Raw genomic sequence first — 18890 nt, forward strand, 5'->3', positions numbered from 1 at the left:
TACAAATAAGTTTTAAACTTATTTTTCTTAAAACAAAAACAAGTTATCTCTTCTAGTTATGACCTCTGTACTTGTTTGTTGTTTCTCATTAGTTACTGAGCTTTATGAAATTTTGCATGCGAGGGATGTGAAAAGAAATTTTTTATTATTTTATATATACATTTGAAATAACTAAAAAATCATAAATAACTGTATTTATATCACAAAATTCAACTATAATTTATTGAACTTAGCAACTAAGTTCCATTTGGATCTAAAAAAATTTGAAATTTGGAGCAGACTTAAAGACTCAACTTACCAGCTTGAATTTTGTATTGAAGAATAAGATGACTTTGTAATTCTTGAAAATTGCTTAGATAGTCACTATGGGGACATTCTAAGCTTTCGGTTGGTTATTAAAGTGCATAGACAGAAGTACATGTATAAAAACAAACTTTTTCAAAAATGGAAAATGGTTAACAGATCCACCGTGTTTGATTCAGTACCTGTGTGATAATACAGAAAATAGAAAAGATGGAGGTTCTTATTTTTAACTCTAGCTCATCAATATCAGTAATTTGAGTTTCTAATTTGTACAAAATTGTAGACTTTGTACTTTGGCATCACAACCATCTAATTTGAACCAATTTTGCATCCAACATACCACATGACTCAGAGAATTGATGTTTAGGTGTGTTTCTTTAATTTACTTTTAAATTAAGAAATTAAATAATGTATAATATTAAAATATGAATTGTAATCTACAGTTTGATACCAGACTTATTCATATAAATTCCTAAAAAAATATAAGCATAAATATTTTAATCTTATACAAAATTTGATTTATTAGCTAAAGTTTGATCTCAAATATATTCATATATATTGCTGAAAGAGTGATTAAATTTTTAATGTAATTCTGTAAAAGTCTGTGATGTGCACTTTAACAACTAATAGCTATGGGTTAACTGGTTTATTGAAAAACAGCTGACTAAATACAAAATGCCTTGAGAAGCCAAAGGTATTTAAACACTTTGAATATCTCTGAACTACTTAAAAGTGCAATGACAGACAATCAAGAAGAGACAGCATAGATGGAAGCATTAAATCTTTAGCCATCCTCTGTAATTGTGTAGAAATACATAGATTAGCCATTTTTCTTTCATCAAACATAACTCTTGAATTTTTTAGGTAGAGGCTATATTGAACAGAGATGAATGTTTGGGAGAGAAGATATGCAATAGAGAACTCAGAATAATTTTCAGTATTTAAGAGATGCCATAAATAAAGACATTGCAAACAATGTGTCACAGGTTATGAAATTATTGTCAGTCTCATAAAATCCAATGTACACAAGATATGATGGGAGAATTTTTAACAGAATAAATCAGTCAGGTCTATGTAATTTTCTCTGCTATTTTCCTTCCTTTCCCTCTTTCAGAAAAATGTATAAAGTATTCATATGTTGAACTTGTAGCTTCTAGTGGGGAAAAAGAATATAGTTAACAAACCGGACAATAGTTGGGGAAAAAAACATTTAGGGTTGGCAAAAGTTCATGCACAAACCTACATAATATTCTATATCTGCCTCTTAAAAGATTCAGTTGTTAAATTATAAGTCAGTAATGTACCTTATATAAACTAATTTATAAAAGTAATTCCTCAGTATTTTATGAAATGATAAGTTTGTACATAGTTGGTTTAAACATTGCAGTTATGTAATATCTATCTAAATATTTCATGGAATGACCAGTTTGTATGGTAACTAGTCTGAGTTAAAATATTAAACATCCAGTATTTGCTGATCACCCAAGCAGGATCCAGGGCAGCTAAAAGTTTATTTTGCTCTTCCAATTAAATACCATCACATGTTTTATTCATTTATTCTCCATGGTGTATATCTTGAGCTAACAGAAGCCATGTTGGCATCTTATAGAAGCATTTACTTTAACTGTTTGTTCTTTCATAACTGTTTTTATAGTGTCTTCACATGGTGCCACTGGAGATGATCAAATCCTGATCACTTTTGAAAGAATTGATCATTTAAAACTTGGCCTTACATCTGTATCATATGTTGTTGTTTTTACTATGATCTGTAACCAGTATTTATAAACAAAGTTTTTCATAACAATAGGTTTTTCTCTTTAAATTAAATTTTAACGATAGATATTGATAGTCAGCTGATTAAAAAGCCAGCTTTGATAAAAATGTTCATGTTAGACTTGTACCTATTGCAATATACCTTTAAAAAGTGCATAGATCTTACAAACAGCTCCATATACAGGACTTTGTCTTTAGTCTATTTTTCATATGTATATAAGTGATGTATTTTAAAAATGTGTGTAAAAAGTCTCAAATAAAGTGGATAGTCTGTGTGTGTGTGTGTCATGCACAAACAGACAATCCTTAAAATTTAAATAAGGGAGGAATATTTTTGTTGCTTTAAAAATCTAATTAATTTACTAATATAAAGTATGTCTGATAAAATGTTGCATTATCTCTTTCTATCATAGACTCCTTTTTAGATTTTCTGAATTTTTGCTATAAATGATTCTAAAATGATGGATGTGTGTTATACATTGTTAACTCACTTCCTCTTGTAGTTTCCTGAGTTTTATTCCTTCTGTATGTAGTTGAATAAAGTAATAAATGTAAGAAGTATAAGTTTACTGATATGTGTAATTATTTTTAATGCTCTTAATTTTTTTTTAATTTATTGTTTATGCCTTCTACAATTATTGGTAGAGCTTTATAAAGAATTGTCTATTTAGCACTCATGTTAAGCAAGGTGATGTGTTTCATATTTAGAAAGTAGATGTTTATAACTTTTTTCTAAAATATAGCAATGTTATAAGTCCTCTATTTCAGATGTAGTTGTTTCTTAAGAGTCTAATTAATCTTCACACTGAATGTAAATATTAATAACTTTCCTCTAGCATGTTTTTGATATTATTTGCTAAATATTTGGAAACATTAAAGACATCTTCACAATATCTTAAGGACCTTGTCTCTTCTTGGTTTGGTAGGATTTGGCTGAAGAAAGAGAACGAACACTGGAACTTTTAAAAAAACGTGACCAAGAGAACTTGGAGTTGTTTTGCACTACAGAAGAATTGCAAAAAGATTTAAAAGAAATTGAAGAAGAAACACAAATGTTGTTGCAAGAAAAACAGGAACTTGAAGCAAAGTATTGATTTTTCTATGTACCTATAATAATCTTCCAAGATATTGAAACATAGTATAGTATAATAAATATTAAAAACACAGTAATACCAAAATGCATCTCCAATACGAATATTTTAGAATTTTCTTAAATTCCATTATCAGCATTAATGTCTAAGAAAAAGTAGTTTATAATATTCAAACTAAAAAAACATTATTATTGAATGTTTTTGTATTTAATTAGAAGTTTAAAAAGAACAGATTCAAACAGTATAATAGAATGTATGATAAAATGTGCAGAATGCACATTTAATGAGATTTTTAAGAGAAGCTATTATTTAGAAATGTAAACACTATCTTCAAAATAATAATAAATTTGAAATAAAGTGAGTGAGAATCCACAATTGATTACATAAATGACATCAGGAAAGAGTTGATGTTATTATTCAGTCTTGGGTGATTACTGGAAATGGAGAGATTTTCTTTAATAAAGAATTTGTAACCATTGGTTTTCTAGAGGAATGAGATTGTTATTATTCTCACTTGAGTGGATTACTTAGCTTACATCACCTTTTAACTGAAATTTACTCTTGTAAACATATTTGTAGGTGATGTGTAGTTTTACCAATATAGGTAGCTTTATAGCTATCTCAAGTGTATTTATTTATATATGATTCATGAGCACATAAAAATGGGTACAGTGTCTTTGGTGTTAATCATATTTCTTCATCTCGGAAAACTCAGATTTTATTTGTGTAATCTCTAGAACCTCCTAAATATATTTTAAATGTTTTTTTTTTTCAGTAACACTTTATACTTTTTATTTTATTTTATACAATGTGATAAATTTGACTGACTTCAAAGCTAAAAAAAATCTTAGCCAATCTAAATTACCCTTTTTTTTCTAGATTGACTTCAGATTCTAACATGAAACTACATTTGTTTATCCTAAATAGCTTTAAACTTGTAAAAATATATATCTATTTATAATTAAATTTTACTTTTTATTGCCCTTTGAATTATGTCTTAACTACAATGCATGCCATTATAAGTTGTCAATCACTTGGGAAATGTGAAAGTCATGTTACTCTATTCAATTACATTACCCATGATCTGCATGTGTACGTGCCTCATGAATCATTTATATTATTATTTATTTTACATTATCTAGCCTTAACCTAAAGAGATAAATGTTTTCACATTTTGGTTATTTTTATAATAACAAGTAAAGAATAAACATGAAAAACAAGAAATAAAGTATTTTCTCAAGTATTCTTTTTTTCTGTCAATAGTCAATGGCATTTAACCCTACTTTTTTATACTAATGGTTGTAATGCACTAAATAATTTTTATTTAATTAAATATTGCTGCAAAAAACATATACTAATAACACAAAAAAGTAAACAATTTTTTGTAACTCTCACAACTTTTCTGGCTTTCGAATTATGCGACAAGAGCCATTACAAATTCATCCAAGCTAGTCATTATCTTTCTTTTGAGAACAAAGCTTGTACTAACAGTGCAACTGACAATTTTTCATTTATAAAACATTATTTAATACATCATTTGATAGATGAAAACCTTGATTTCTATTGGTCATAGATAATGTAAAATTCAACATGAGAAAACTATTAACAAATCCTGAAAAAGACGATATGATGGGTGTGTATAGTAAGAGAGGTCTGATTTTCTGTAACAAACAAAATTGAAATCCATTAAAATATGATTTGCCAGAACAATGATGGTTTTATAGTGAATAATTTACTTTTAATATCATACTTATTGAAGAGATGGTGGATAGAATAGAGTAGATGCCTGGACAAAATGTGTCACACTGGGGAAATTTAAAAATTTTTAAAGTATTGTTTTATAAAATTAAGAACTTAAAATTTAAATACTTTCAAAATATGGATTATTAGTTTATGCAACACTAGTAGGTATAACATAAACAAAAAATAAGTGAATAAAAATTTTGAATTTAACTCACTAAAGCCTCATGCCATGTGCAATAAATGATCCATGTTAGGATAGTGTTGATTACAAGCTCTCCCACAAAAAAATTTAACAAATAAAATAGAACTTACCAAAAAATTACGCACTGTCTTAGAACATACCCTGATTTTTGTCATCTCTTTCTTTGGTAAAGAAAGTTTGGAACTCAAATATCCAATTGAAATATAATTATTACACATTACCCCCAAATTAAGCTACATTTAGTACTTTCATCAACATTTAAAATGAAAAATATTTTTAAAACCAAAGGTACTTTCCCCATTTCTACCTGCTCGTGAGTCTTGTATAAATACACTTGTGGTAGCTGTAAAGTTATATATATTGGTAAAAATATGTATCACTTACAAAATATGTGTACACAAACAGATAGGAATTTCAGCAAGTAATGGGTATAAGCTAAGTAATCCACTCAATTCTTGTATCCAGTTGTACAGTGAGAATAATAACCACTTCATACTTATAGAAGACTTTAAAATTCTTGATTCCATAACCACAGATTATGAAATCTTTATTAAAAAGCATCTCTATTTTCAATGATTGCTCAGCACTAAATAACATCACCTCCTCCCTGTTGTCATTCATATAATCAGTTCCAGATTTTCAGTGTGTTTGTGTGATATTGTTATCTTAAAATACAGTGTTTACACTCTAAGCCTTTCTCTGTGATAGTTTCTCTTAATGTTATTAAGAGTGTATGCTGCACAATTAATCATATATTCCATTATATTGTTACTGTTTAAATTTTTTTTTTGAAACTTTCCTTGGATGTGAAAACTCGTTCAGTGCTAATGGTTTTTTTGTTGTTCTAATATTATCAACTAATTGTTTTTAGATATTAATGCTGATAATGGAATTTAAGAAAATTCCAACATGTCTGTATTAAAGAGGTTTATTTGGTATTACTGTGTTTTTCTTATTAATTTTAAAGCTTCATTTTTTACCCAATGAATTAGTATAACATATTATTAAGGCATTGATGTTTCGTGTTTATTATCTAGGAAATGTTGAAACATGTATTTGAATTTCAACCACATTTCAAATAGAACAGAATGTCTAAAGCAGTCTTTATATGGTAAAGTGCAAAGTAAACAGTTTCAAGTAAGACTACATAGAACCTATTAAGTGGCCTCTTTGTTTAAAAAAATTGTCTATAAGTTTATAACTAAAAGAAGTTATTTTTTAGAATTCCTAAAGTATATTAATTACTATAAGAAAAACTTCAGATTCATGATAGTCTGTTCTGTTGTATGTTGTTGATAGATGTATTTTATTTCTGTTATGTTTAGATCTATATGAGGTGTTTTATTCTGTGAATTTTGAATCAACATAGACTGTCTTATTTTGTTGTGATTTGTACTTACTCTGTTTCTTGTTTATATTTAGAGTTACTAATAATGAAATGCAAGCAAAAATGTTGGAAGAAGAAAAACAGATTTTCAGTGAACAAGCAGATCACTTGCTTTCCTCATTAAACGTATGTATATGATGTCTGTATTGTTTTTGTTATTGGAAAATACAAATTATTTGATTTTCAAATGGTCAAATACATATACAGAATTAACCCTTTTGCAACTGTGTGCATCAGATGATGTTTCTATAGTTAACTGCTCCATGTATCATTTTGTTTTTTACCTGCCACCAATTGAAATCACAGCTGCAATTTCATTGTATCAGTAGCTAATAAATGTCACCTCCCATACCTATAAAAAACAACCTACAACTCTCAGTTACCCAAAGATAAATATGGTAGAATTATGCACATCAACATCTAAGAGCAGGTTACAAATTAATTTTTTTACATGGGGTAAGAGTTTTTTTCACCCCACCTGAGCAGTGAAGATGTTAGTGGGTAGCAGTTAATGATATGGTTCTTTTACTATTAACTCTACAATACTAGATTTGGTCCAGTCTATCCCAAGGGAAATGTTGTATTACTGAATTGAAAAACATTATGTAAAATAAATTAGTAGTTTTTCTTCATATGTAAAGAGAAAATTCTTCAGGAGATGAAATTTATTCAAGAAAAAGTATTTACTTTTATTTAATTTGTACATTGAAAATCGTATATATTAAAAAGTTTGATTTGTAGTTCATTCCAATGAACTTTGAATGGAAACATTATACTGTTTGTAAATTTTCTGATTTTTTTTTCTGAGCATGAAGTAGAACTTGTAGCCATTCAAGAGGAAAGTCCAGATCAGTTTAAACAAATTGTACATTTTTTCCCATAAGAATTAAGCAAATCTCTGTGTGTGCTAAATATAACCAGTAAATAGACTAAAACTGTCAGCCACAAATAAAAATATAAAGTTATTCTGTAATTATGAAAATGTATGAAAATGAAACCATAATTTGATTATAGAATAATACACTTACAATAAATATGCTACTCACAAAAATGAAGAGTAATAAAGTTTTCATATGATTTTTTCAAAGTTTGAATATTTTCATTGTAAATAATACATTTTTGTTACAAATGTCATTGGTAAACAATACCAAAGTTGTCAAAAAATTCACTTATAAATAACAGGAAAGCAATACCAGTAAAAATTGGCAATATGTGGCTGCATAAATATCAAAGAAGGAATAACTTATTGAGATGAACAGACTTAAAAAAAAAAAAAAGTATATTACCCAGTAGGCTCTCCTATATCACTTGACTTCTCTGCACCTATTCCCATGCTGTTAATGAACATTTCAGATGACTTGCTCAAGTGGCACAGTCTGCTTCTTGATGAGGGCAGCTCTGATCTTCTGGACACTTGTAGGAGCAGATTATCTGTCTCTGTCTGCTCTCTATAGCAAGCCTCATATCTGCTGAATTAGATTTAGGTCCAGTAACTTAACAGGCCAGTTCATTACCTATATTCTTTTGTTTTGAAACAACTGTTTCATGATCCTTCTAATAATGCACACACTGATCTCCAGTAGTATCAAAAAAAGGGCAAACCATGGGTAGTAGGATCTCATCTGCGTAGTGTCTATGTAGTGAACCTGACGATGACTGAAGAAGGTTGAAACGTTGTTCGCTACTCTTTAGAGAGTTTTCTCTACCCATACCAGCTGTTTTTACACATATATGTAGAGTCTTGTCTTCAGGGGTCCTTCACCAACCAAATGTACTATCCCAGAATTTAATTGAGCCAGCCCCAAAGGCATGATTAACTGTGTTACAGGTTGATTTTCACTCTCCTTCACATCTCTGGACTCGCACTCTTTGAAGATACACAGAACCTTCTCTTGTCTGTGAACAGTACTGGGGTTCATTGCTGAAGAACCCAGCAGATATGTTCCTGGGAAATCACCAGACAGATTGTTCAGTGACTTGGAATTAGTACAGGGGCTTTAACTGGTATCCTGGATCTGAGCCAAATTTCATGGAGGCTGTTCCTGACTATTAAGCAATGTACATACACTAGGCTCAGTTGTATGGCTCCTAGCAATGCTGAGCAGTTTCTAAAGGCTAAATTTTGCAGATATCAGTAATATACTGCACTTGTAACCTCTATGGAACCATAGCTTGGTCTCCTGGTGTATTTTCCTGTGGTCTAGTATGTGGACCACTATATACTAACCACAGATTGTGACATCCCCATGACCTATGCTGCCTGAGTTTGTATATGGCCTTCCTGAACCAATGCAACAGCTCTGCAAACTTCAGATTAATTTCATTGGTTTCTAACAATTTGCACACGCATTGCAAAAGTCAAAAACATAAACTATATAAACCTAATATTATCTTATTGTGAGAATTGTGGTATTTGCTCTCTAGCATACCCTCTTCTGTAATTTATGTACTGTCCTTCCAAAAAGCATGAAATTTAATTTTAATTATGCAGTATAAAATCATCATTACTTAGGCAAAGCAGGAGTTTCATAGCCTTCAATCTTATTTGGTTACAGAACCATAAACTAGAAAATGAGACTCATTTTCCATGTCCACCTGTCTCACATCATCTTTTTCAGAAATAGTCCTCTCTGACATTCAATATTAAATTATTTATAACCAATAGGAAGCCAAAATTTTCATCTATTAAATTATGTATTATGTGAACTTCTGTCAATTTTGCTTCAGTTTCAAGCTTGATTCCCATAGAAAACACATTGACAGCATTAGACAAAGTTTTAATGGCTCTTGTCACATAGTTAGAAAGTAGAAAAATTATTATGGTTATGAAACATTATCTACTTTTTTCACACTATTATTTGGTGTTTTTCATACATTATATAATTAAATATAAAATTATTTAGTGCAGTAATAACATTAATTAGGAAAAGTAGGGTTAGCTGTCATCAGCAGTCAACAGAAAAGAAAAGACCTATGTAAGTACTTTATTTCTTCTTTTTCATGATTATTTTTTATTTATTATTATAATAGTAACTAAAATATAAAAGTAGGAAACTTATTATGTTAGATATTATGTGAAGTAAATAATATACAGGGTGGCCCGTAAGTCCCTACCCGTCCATATATCTTATGTATCCAGTGTATCTGTGTGCTGTCCCTCATTCTTGCTGCATAATAAGTACCCACGTACTTGTCACAACATGCTCTTCAAGTGTAAATGGGCTTACATCGGCCATATTTCTCTGAAAAAAAAAGAAACAAATTTATAATACAGTCATGTGAAAAAGTTAGGACACCCTATGAAAGCCTGTGTACTTGTGTAACATTTTTGGATATCTAGATATTTAATCTCAATTTCAACAATACTGAGAGATTATAAAAATATAACTAAACAATTAAAACTGAAGAAAAGGCTTTTCAAGATCTTCTGTAAATGTAATTCTACAAAAATGCATATTCTGAGGAAAAAGTTAGGACACCCCCACATTTATTCCCACTTAAAATGGCTCAACTCACACACAGGTGTATCACACCAGATGCACATAATTAGAAGATTGTTACTCAGCATATTGAATGAGGCTTGCCCTATTTAAATCTCAGACATTTAGTTTGGTGTGCTCCTGACTGTTAAAGTGAGAGTGAGCACCATGGTGAGAGCAAAAGAGCTGTCTGAGGCCTTCAGAAAGAAAATTGTAGCAGCTTATGAGTCTGGTAAGAGATTTAAAAAGATCCCAAAAGATTTTGAAATCAGCCGTTCCACTGTCCGGAAAATAGTCAACAAGTGGAGGGCTTTCAAAACAACTGCTAGCATGCCCAGGTCTGGTCATCCAAGCAAGTTCACCCCGAGAGCAGACCGCAAGATGCTACAAGAAGTCTCCAAGCACCCTAACATGTCATCACGGGACCTACACAGGCTCTGGCTACTGTTGATGTGAAAGTGCATGCCTCTACAATCAGAAAGAGACTGCACAAGTTTAACTTGCATGGGAGGTGTGCAAGGAGGAAACCTTTGGTCTCTAAGAGAAACATCAAAGCCAGGCTGAAGTTTGCCAGAGAGAATGTAGACAAAGACCAGGACTTCTGGAATAATGTTCTTTGGACAGATGAGTCCAAAATTAAATTATTTGGACACCAGAACAGAGGACATGTTTGGTGTAAACCAAATACAGCATTCCAGGAAAAAAAACCTCATACCAACTGTGAAGCATGGAGGTGGAAGTGTCATGGTTTGGGGCTGCTTTGCTGCAGCAGAATCTGGACAGCTCACAATCATAGAATCCACCATGAATTCTACTGTGTATCAGAGGGTGCTTGAGGAACATGTGAGACCTTCTGTAAGAAAATTAAAGCTGAAGCGGGACTGGACCCTGCAACACGACAATGACCCAAAACATACCAGTAAATCCACCAAGGACTGGCTGAAAACTAAGAAATGGAGAGTCCTGGAATGGAAGAGTCAAAGCCCAGATCTTAATCCCATTGAGATGCTGTGGGGTGACTTGAAATGGGCTGTGCATGCAAGAAACCCCTCAAAAATCTCACAGCTGAAAGAATTCTGCATTGAGGAGTGGGGAAAATTTCTTCAGACTGATGTCAGAGATTGGTAGATGGCTACAAGAAGCATCTCACTGCAGTTATTTCAGCCAAAGGGGGTAACACTAGCTATTAGGGGGTAGGGTGTCCTAACTTTTTCCTCAGTTAGAATATGCATTTTTGTAGAACTACATTTACAGAAGATCTTGAAAAGTCTTTTCTTCAGTTTTAATTGTTTAGTTATATTCCTATAATCTCTCAGTATTGTTGAAATTGAGATTAAATATCTATATATCCAAAAATGTTAAACACACAGGCTTTCATAGGGTGTCCTAACTTTTTCACATGACTGTACATGCATAATTGAATATAACTTAATAACATATGGATGGGTAGGGACTTAGGGCCACCCTGTAAAATTAAGGAGCTTGTGCATAATACAGTTTGATAGCATAATGTGGCCTGCACATTTACTAAGTTATTTCCAACTTGCAGTAGTGTGAATAATAGTTAGGGTTTAATAGGCAATAAAGCAATAAAGATTAAATATAAATAGATGTATACCGTTATGAGTTTAAAGTCATTTAAAATAAATAAATGTAATCTTGTATTACATTTTAGAGTCATTTTAGAGAAAAAAAGAAAAGGGTAAAATTAGATTTATTTAGATTTTCTTATGTGGTTTAAAAGTCAGTCAAATTTACCAACCTTGTATAAAGCTAGGATAGAGAAAATAAAGTATAAAGCTTTACTGGAAAAAAAACATTTGGAACTTATTTAGGAAGTTTTGGAGATTTTACAAATAAAACTTGAGTTTTTTGAGACAAAGAAAAGTATTTTTAATCTTATTCTGAAAATCTTTTTGCACTCGGACTAGTATACAAAAATGTGATTGTTTTTGCGTACAAAAGATGTAAAGTTTACTAAAAGTCTGCCAATTTTTTGAAGATATATGAAGCATATTTAAAGTTATAGAATAGAAACTATAACATAAATCATTATGAGGTTGGTCAAATCAATCAACATTATAATGAGATAGTAAACTGGCTATTAAAACTAAAATAATGCTGTACATTATTGAAGTTAATATAAGTATTGAGGATTCAGTAATTGTTAAGTTGAGGTAGTCATTTCATGAACAAGGGGCTAACATCATGGAGTCAAAGAACATTTTATTTAGGTTATATTAGGAAATTAATTCTTTCACCATGGTGCAGGTTAAAGTGCACATTTCATGATTTTTCTAGAGTTGCATATATAGTTTAATTGAACTACTTTATTATCAGATTTTAATGTTATACAAGTTTTAAGTTCTTACTTTTATAAACATTATTTAATATTTGAAAAAATACCCAATCTTCTCCAATATGAGAATTGTAACATTTGTTTTCTAGGTCTTCAATTTTCCTTAATTTATTTATCACCAGAAATACAGAATTTAGTGTAAATTACTCACTATAATATGATTATTATTCAGGCAAAACATACTTTCTGTAGCCTTTAATCTTATTTATTTACATAGCCATAAACTATAAAATCATACCCACTTGCCATGCCTAAGTGTTCTATCATTTTTTTCACAAATTGACACTAGTTCTCTGCTACATTAAATGCTAGTTTAGTTATAATCAATAGAAAGCCCAAAATATATTCTAGCAAATGGTGCATTGTATTACAGAGAATTGTCTATTTTGCTTCCATTTCAAACATTATTTCCATGCAAAATACATTGAACTTGTATGACTTTTTACATGGTTAGAAAGCAAAATAAATTATGATAGTTATAGGACATTGCTTTTTATATGGTATCACTCTGGATTCTTAGATGTATTATTCAATTCAATAAAAATTACTTTGTGTGGAAGTATGATTAGTAAAAAAATGTATGTTTAAGTTTCGTTAACAAACGATAGCAAAAATAAAAGAAGAACCAGATAAGTACTATATTTCTTTTTTTTCATGTGTATTCTTTATTTATTATTATAATTGTAACTAAAATGTAAAAATTAGAAATGTTTAGGTTATATTAGGTGACATAAAAACAAGCAATAATAAATTTTCATGAGGTATGCTCATGAGTAGCTCATACTTTATGCAATAAAATGGGGTAATATGAGCTATACACTTACTGAGTGATTTACTTGTTATGTTGTGGGATTATTAGTTACATACAGTTCAAAGTGCATTAAAACAAATTTTAAGTAGAAACATATATACTGTTATATGCTTTCAGATATTTCGAATAAACAAGTGTAGTTTTCTGTTACAGTATGGTGTTATTCTAGAAAGAAATGAAAGATAATTTTGACTTTTGTGTTTTTGTTATGGTGGCTAGGAGGTCAATAAAGAGATAGGGCAGAGAGAGTAACATAAAATATAAAGTTTTATTAAAAGAAAAACGTTTGAATTCTAATAAGTTTTTGGAGAATATACAAATGAAGTTTGATTTTCAGATGAAAAAAATATTTTTAATCTTAACATGAAAATGACTGCATCAGAAGCAGTTAACAGTTTGACTTCATATATTTACAGATATTTTTTAGTAAAAATACTTCAATAAATTTCTTATTTTTTTGTCTACAAAAACTAACAGTGGTTACTGAAAGTTTGTTAAATTTCGTGAATATATACAAAATATAAGTTCTAGTATGGAAACTTTTAAAGGTCAGTTTGGAATCACAAACTTGAATAAATTGACTTAGCCATTAGTGAGATAGTTAAGGTGAATCATTGCTTATTAAATAGTTTTGATTTGGAGATTAAGTTTTCTTTAATTGTAAAACGAGGCACTTCAGTTTGCTGTTTCATTTAATAAAAAATCATATTCAATTTTAAGCTATTATTCACTCTCAGCTCATTAACATAACAGTAATATCATCAGAGCTGTGTGTATGTATTAAAACTTATAAACAAGACTAAAAAATGAATATGATTTTTCAATAAATGAAACAGCAAACTAGAATTGCAAGCATGCAGGCTCAACACAACCTAAAGTATGTTAATGTCTGAAACATTTGTCAGGGACAGAGAAATGATTTTAGTAATATAGTAGGATGAGTTATGTTTTGTATGATGATTGAAATTTATGCTTGTGTATTGATCTGTATTTAAAATCCAAGCGTGTATAATTTGTATTGCTATGCCTTCTCCTAGTCCAAACTGTTTTTTATGTGTATATATGATTAAAAACTTTACATGAAATATTTTGAATGTAAACTCTTCAAAACTAGATATGCGTAATTAGGAGTTTTATGTTGCACTATAAATGGAAAGGGTAAGTTTTCGACATAACAAATTTATCTTTCATTGTTTTAGATGCCCCTTCTTTCATTTTATTGATTGATAATTAAACTTAATAAATTTTTTGTAAATATTTCATATAATTTTTAAAAGAATTTTCACAAATGTGAGTTTTCTTATTAATATTTTGTACTTCTCCAGAGTACAATATATGCATACAAAATGAAAAATAAATAAAGTTAAGATGAATGTAAGTTTACTAATATCATTTTCACATATTAGGATTTAGAAGCACAGAAAGAAGTGACTGAAACAGAACTTAAAGTAAGTACTTTATATTACTAGACTTTCTCCAACAATGTAAACTTGTTAAAAAGCTATCTATATTTAACCAAATCTCTTTCTCACACACACATACGTGCACATGCATACAAGAAAAAAAGAGAGAGAGAAAAGGAACTTTCTCCATTAACTGATAGAAACTTGAACAGAAAGAAAAATGCATAGAGAGGGGAATATATTTGAGTAAATATTTATTTTTGTTTGGTTTATATATATATATAATTTTAAGTTGGTAATAAATATGTGCATGATTTATTGTACCATGTTGAAGACATTGATTTGAAGTAAATTGAATATCTTCATTTTGACATTTGTTATAGAGATGATAATTGTCAAAAAGCACTTGTTATCAGCAGTCTTTTCTGGCACTCAGTTAAATGACAAAGGATGGTGTCATCCATCAGAAAAATATCTGTAGTTATCTTAAAAAACCTTAATACACTGTTGTGTTGGATGCATTCATTGTATTGAAACTCGAACGTTTTTGCCAACAATGTATTGCAGTTTATCTTCTCTCTTCAAAAACAAATGCAACACCATTTCTCTTATTGAAGTAACACATTAAATGCCAAAGTATGATTGTAAACAGCTCACTAGACAAGTGTATTGCATATGAGCTATGATCTATGGCATTAGATTAATTGCACATATTTTTATATATTCATCACTATTTATAGGAAATCTATCATTGAATTATATCAACAAGTCTCTACTAGAAATGTTATATAGATCAGAGTGTAATACTAACTTTTTATCATAAGAAAAACATTACTTGAAAAAATTTAAAACTTGTTTAAAGAAATCTAATATTTTGCATACTAAAGCCACATTATGTTTACTAATAATCTGTAAAATTCTATAAAGATACACTTGCTAATTTAAAAAATATGGCATGAAAAATATAACAAACACAAAATAATTACAAGGTTAGTCTGTGAGATCAGGCCAGTGCTGAAAGAGCCAATGTTGATAATTATTAATTATATGCATTTTTGTGCCGTATTGTAGTCGTCATTTTCTCACCTATCTTATGAACATCAAAGTCACTAGCCTCCCATCTGGTGGTACAGTGGTAAGTTTAAGGGCTTATAATGCTAAAAATTAGGTTTTGATATTTGCAGTTGGCACAGTGTAAATAGCATTGTTTTGCTATATGCTAAATAACAAAAGATAAACAAAGTATTAAATATATACTTTTACTGTATTCACAGTCTAATATGAAATTTTACTGTGCATGGTATAGTAATCACAATGATATGTAGTCTAAATAAATGTATTGCTGAACTTGTCAAAAATCCAGTTAACTGGGTGGATGTAGCTATGAAACCAAAACAGTTTTTGTGTGTCTGTTGAGTATGTTGCCTTGTGGTTATTATTTATATTGTGATTCCATTGTGCATTCCTTAGTTTTTCTTTGAATATAAGTAACAATGGATGTATGTTTTTACCACTTCAAATATTTAATTCTTTTCATGTTTCAGAGAGGTTGATAAGTGTCAATTGTGTGGTGCCCCAGGCATTTTGTAATGATAAATTTTTCTTCAATAAAATGTTTTCATGTAGCTGTAAAGGGTCTGTTCTAACCCTAACTGTTTATACATTAGGTTAAAACTGGATTTTAAGCAAATAAATATTAGTATGGTTACTTTTGTCTTTTTGTAAGAAAATAACATAATTTCCAACTGTAAGTGAATGAAATAATATATTACTTAACTCTGTGCTTCCTGGCTGGGTGCATCCTGCCTCAAGGATAGAATTTCACCATTAAGTTGTTCTGTCACGTTCTTTTTAACTACTTTCCCAAATGAAATTTATTCAAAAATTGTTTAATTTATTTAATTTCATGCATAAAAATGTTTAAAATTCAAAACTGTTGATATTGGGATAATTTCACCACACTTTACATGAAAACATCAGTGTTTGAGTGTAATACAGTCTTGGATAAAAGTTCACCATCTGTAGATGGAAATATGTCACTGTAGCCTTTCCCAAGCATGATTACCAAATATAATTTAAGTGAAATAAACATGTTTAGCATCTTATGTCCAACACCTCTTATTTTTCTTAGTCTAAACTAATTATTTTAATTTATGCAAGGAAAGGCTCATAACTGTTTCATTCAATATATTTTTTCTTTTGCAACTGAGACTTTAGAACTTAATTGGACATGCTTGTAAAACATTTGAGTATCAACATTTAAAAAAAATTAACTAGCTTCATGTGATTATCAGGTTGGTCCATCTGGTAACTTGGAAATTTGCAAGAGATTTCTGAATTTTTTTTTTCTAGAAAGTCAAGTTAAAATTGTATCCTGAAAGTTTTACAAAATGGCTCATAATGTATCTGAGAACACACACAACCACAGAGCTTTTGAGAGCTATCTAAGCTCCCAAAGCCTTTGTCAATAGATTTGTTTGGGTCAAGATTATCATAGTACACTTTAATTCATGAATACAGCACTCAAAGCCCTCTAGAAGAAAGTCAAAATAGATTTGAACAAAACACTGCTAAGTTGGACCTTGTAACTTCAGTACAAGTGTAATTTTATCAATTAATATTTCACAACTTGGTTGTAATGGTTGATGTAAATTCATATATTTTAGCTCTAAGAAATCATAGACTAGTGATATAAGTATGTCCTGAAAGTTCTTTTGTTTTTCTGTTCTTTTCAAATATGTACCATAAGTAGACTTCCAGTTCATTGGAAACTTGCATAGATATTGGAATAGCAGGATAAAAACTTAACTTGTTACTATGTTATTAGAAGTAAAGATGTTTGTGAACACATTCCACCACATTAGCAAGTCTTGAATTGTTTGTTTTGAAGGTTGTCAACTGCTTCTCTAATCATTATATATTTCATTTGAGTTATGAACCTACAGTGTGAGAGGATTTGAGTTATGAACCTACAGTGTGAGAGGATTTGAGTCATGAACCTACAGTGTGAGAGGATTTGAGTCATGAACCTACAGTGTGAGAGGATTTGAGTTATGAACCTACAGTGTGAGAGGATTTGAGTTATGAACCTACAGTGTGAGAGGAAAATAAATTTTGTGATGGGCTTACTTAAGTCATTGTGCACTCAGTTATTTCAAGTTTCCTTTACAACTGTTGTTTATTAGTTCTTTATGGTAGGCCTTGCCAGACTACGAAACCCACTGAAATATAAAAAGTATATGCAAATAACTGTAAAACGTGTTTAAACCTTATTGCATACATTAAATTAAACCTTGTAATTAATAATTTAGAAAACTCACTGTCTAATTATTTTTATTGCACAACATTCTAGGTCCACAAGGTACAAATTACTTTTATGTTGATACACATATACCCTTCACATGATGGGAATTTAGCTAGCTCTATTCTCGTTTTGCTTAATGTGGTTTACAAGCTTGCTTTATACCAAGTAAAATATCTTTCTAGAAATAACAACATCTGAAGCTGAACAGCTCATAATGTTTGAAATTTATAAATGTTCCTGGTTAAATTTTGTAGTTTTCTGAATAATGGTTGTTAACCACAATTATAGCTTCTGAGGCTTATGGTATACTGACTGTAGCTGGTCAGTAATAGTGTTCTATTTGGTCTCTTGGCATGTCAATTTATATACCCATTGGACAAGATTCTTGAATGCTCAACAGTATTTGCAGACATGCTAGTATTTTTGCCAAACGTTTATTGTTTGATTGCTCTAGAGAATCTAAAACAAATTTAGAGCACAGGTGAGACGTACAATACGTATCCAACAATATACATCACATGCATTAAACTGAAACAAACGTAGGAATCAAAATAAATGTATAACAGTAAATCTGTTACATAGAATAAAAACTTTATAGAATATAAGGATACATAAAAGTCTGTAATTTGAAATGTAAGTATTTTTTTATCTGGAGCTCATAATAATATCCCATATAGAAGTAATATGTTTTATTTTGCATTGGTGCAGAAGTTGTATGTACCCTAGAAAGCAGTTTCAAACAATTTCATTTAGTGGATTTTTCTCTGAAAATGTGATAAAATACATCAAATCAGTACACTCAGTGTTTGAAAATTAAAAAATGATATTATGTGTATATTTGTTTCATAAAGTTATTGTAGTTGATAGTCTGGTCATTTTAATTTTTTTTTTGTATATCATGGAGATATTTTTTATTGTTCTTAGTAATTAAAGGGTGTTTGTGATATGCAAACTATATAGCTTAATAATGAACTACGATTAGTTAAAGACCTTTCTTGTGTTATTTGATAACATAAAGTTTAATATTGTTATTCA

The 18890-nt window shown here is 29.9% G+C and overlaps 1 protein-coding gene across 3 annotated transcripts in view; it reads left to right on the forward strand.

The window, feature by feature from the left end:
• LOC143251990 (uncharacterized) overlaps positions 1-18890 on the forward strand; it is a 78662-nt gene that overhangs the window by 49288 nt on the left and 10484 nt on the right. For all 3 annotated transcript variants that reach the window (XM_076503458.1, XM_076503459.1, XM_076503460.1), the window contains 3 exons: positions 3003-3163; positions 6535-6625; positions 14555-14596. In XM_076503458.1, the coding sequence (XP_076359573.1) occupies positions 3003-3163; positions 6535-6625; positions 14555-14596 (294 nt within the window). The remainder of the gene's footprint in view (positions 1-3002; positions 3164-6534; positions 6626-14554; positions 14597-18890) is intronic.

The sequence above is a fragment of the Tachypleus tridentatus genome, chromosome 6 (assembly GCF_004210375.1).
Source record: "Tachypleus tridentatus isolate NWPU-2018 chromosome 6, ASM421037v1, whole genome shotgun sequence".
NCBI classification, from domain to species: domain Eukaryota; kingdom Metazoa; phylum Arthropoda; class Merostomata; order Xiphosura; family Limulidae; genus Tachypleus; species Tachypleus tridentatus.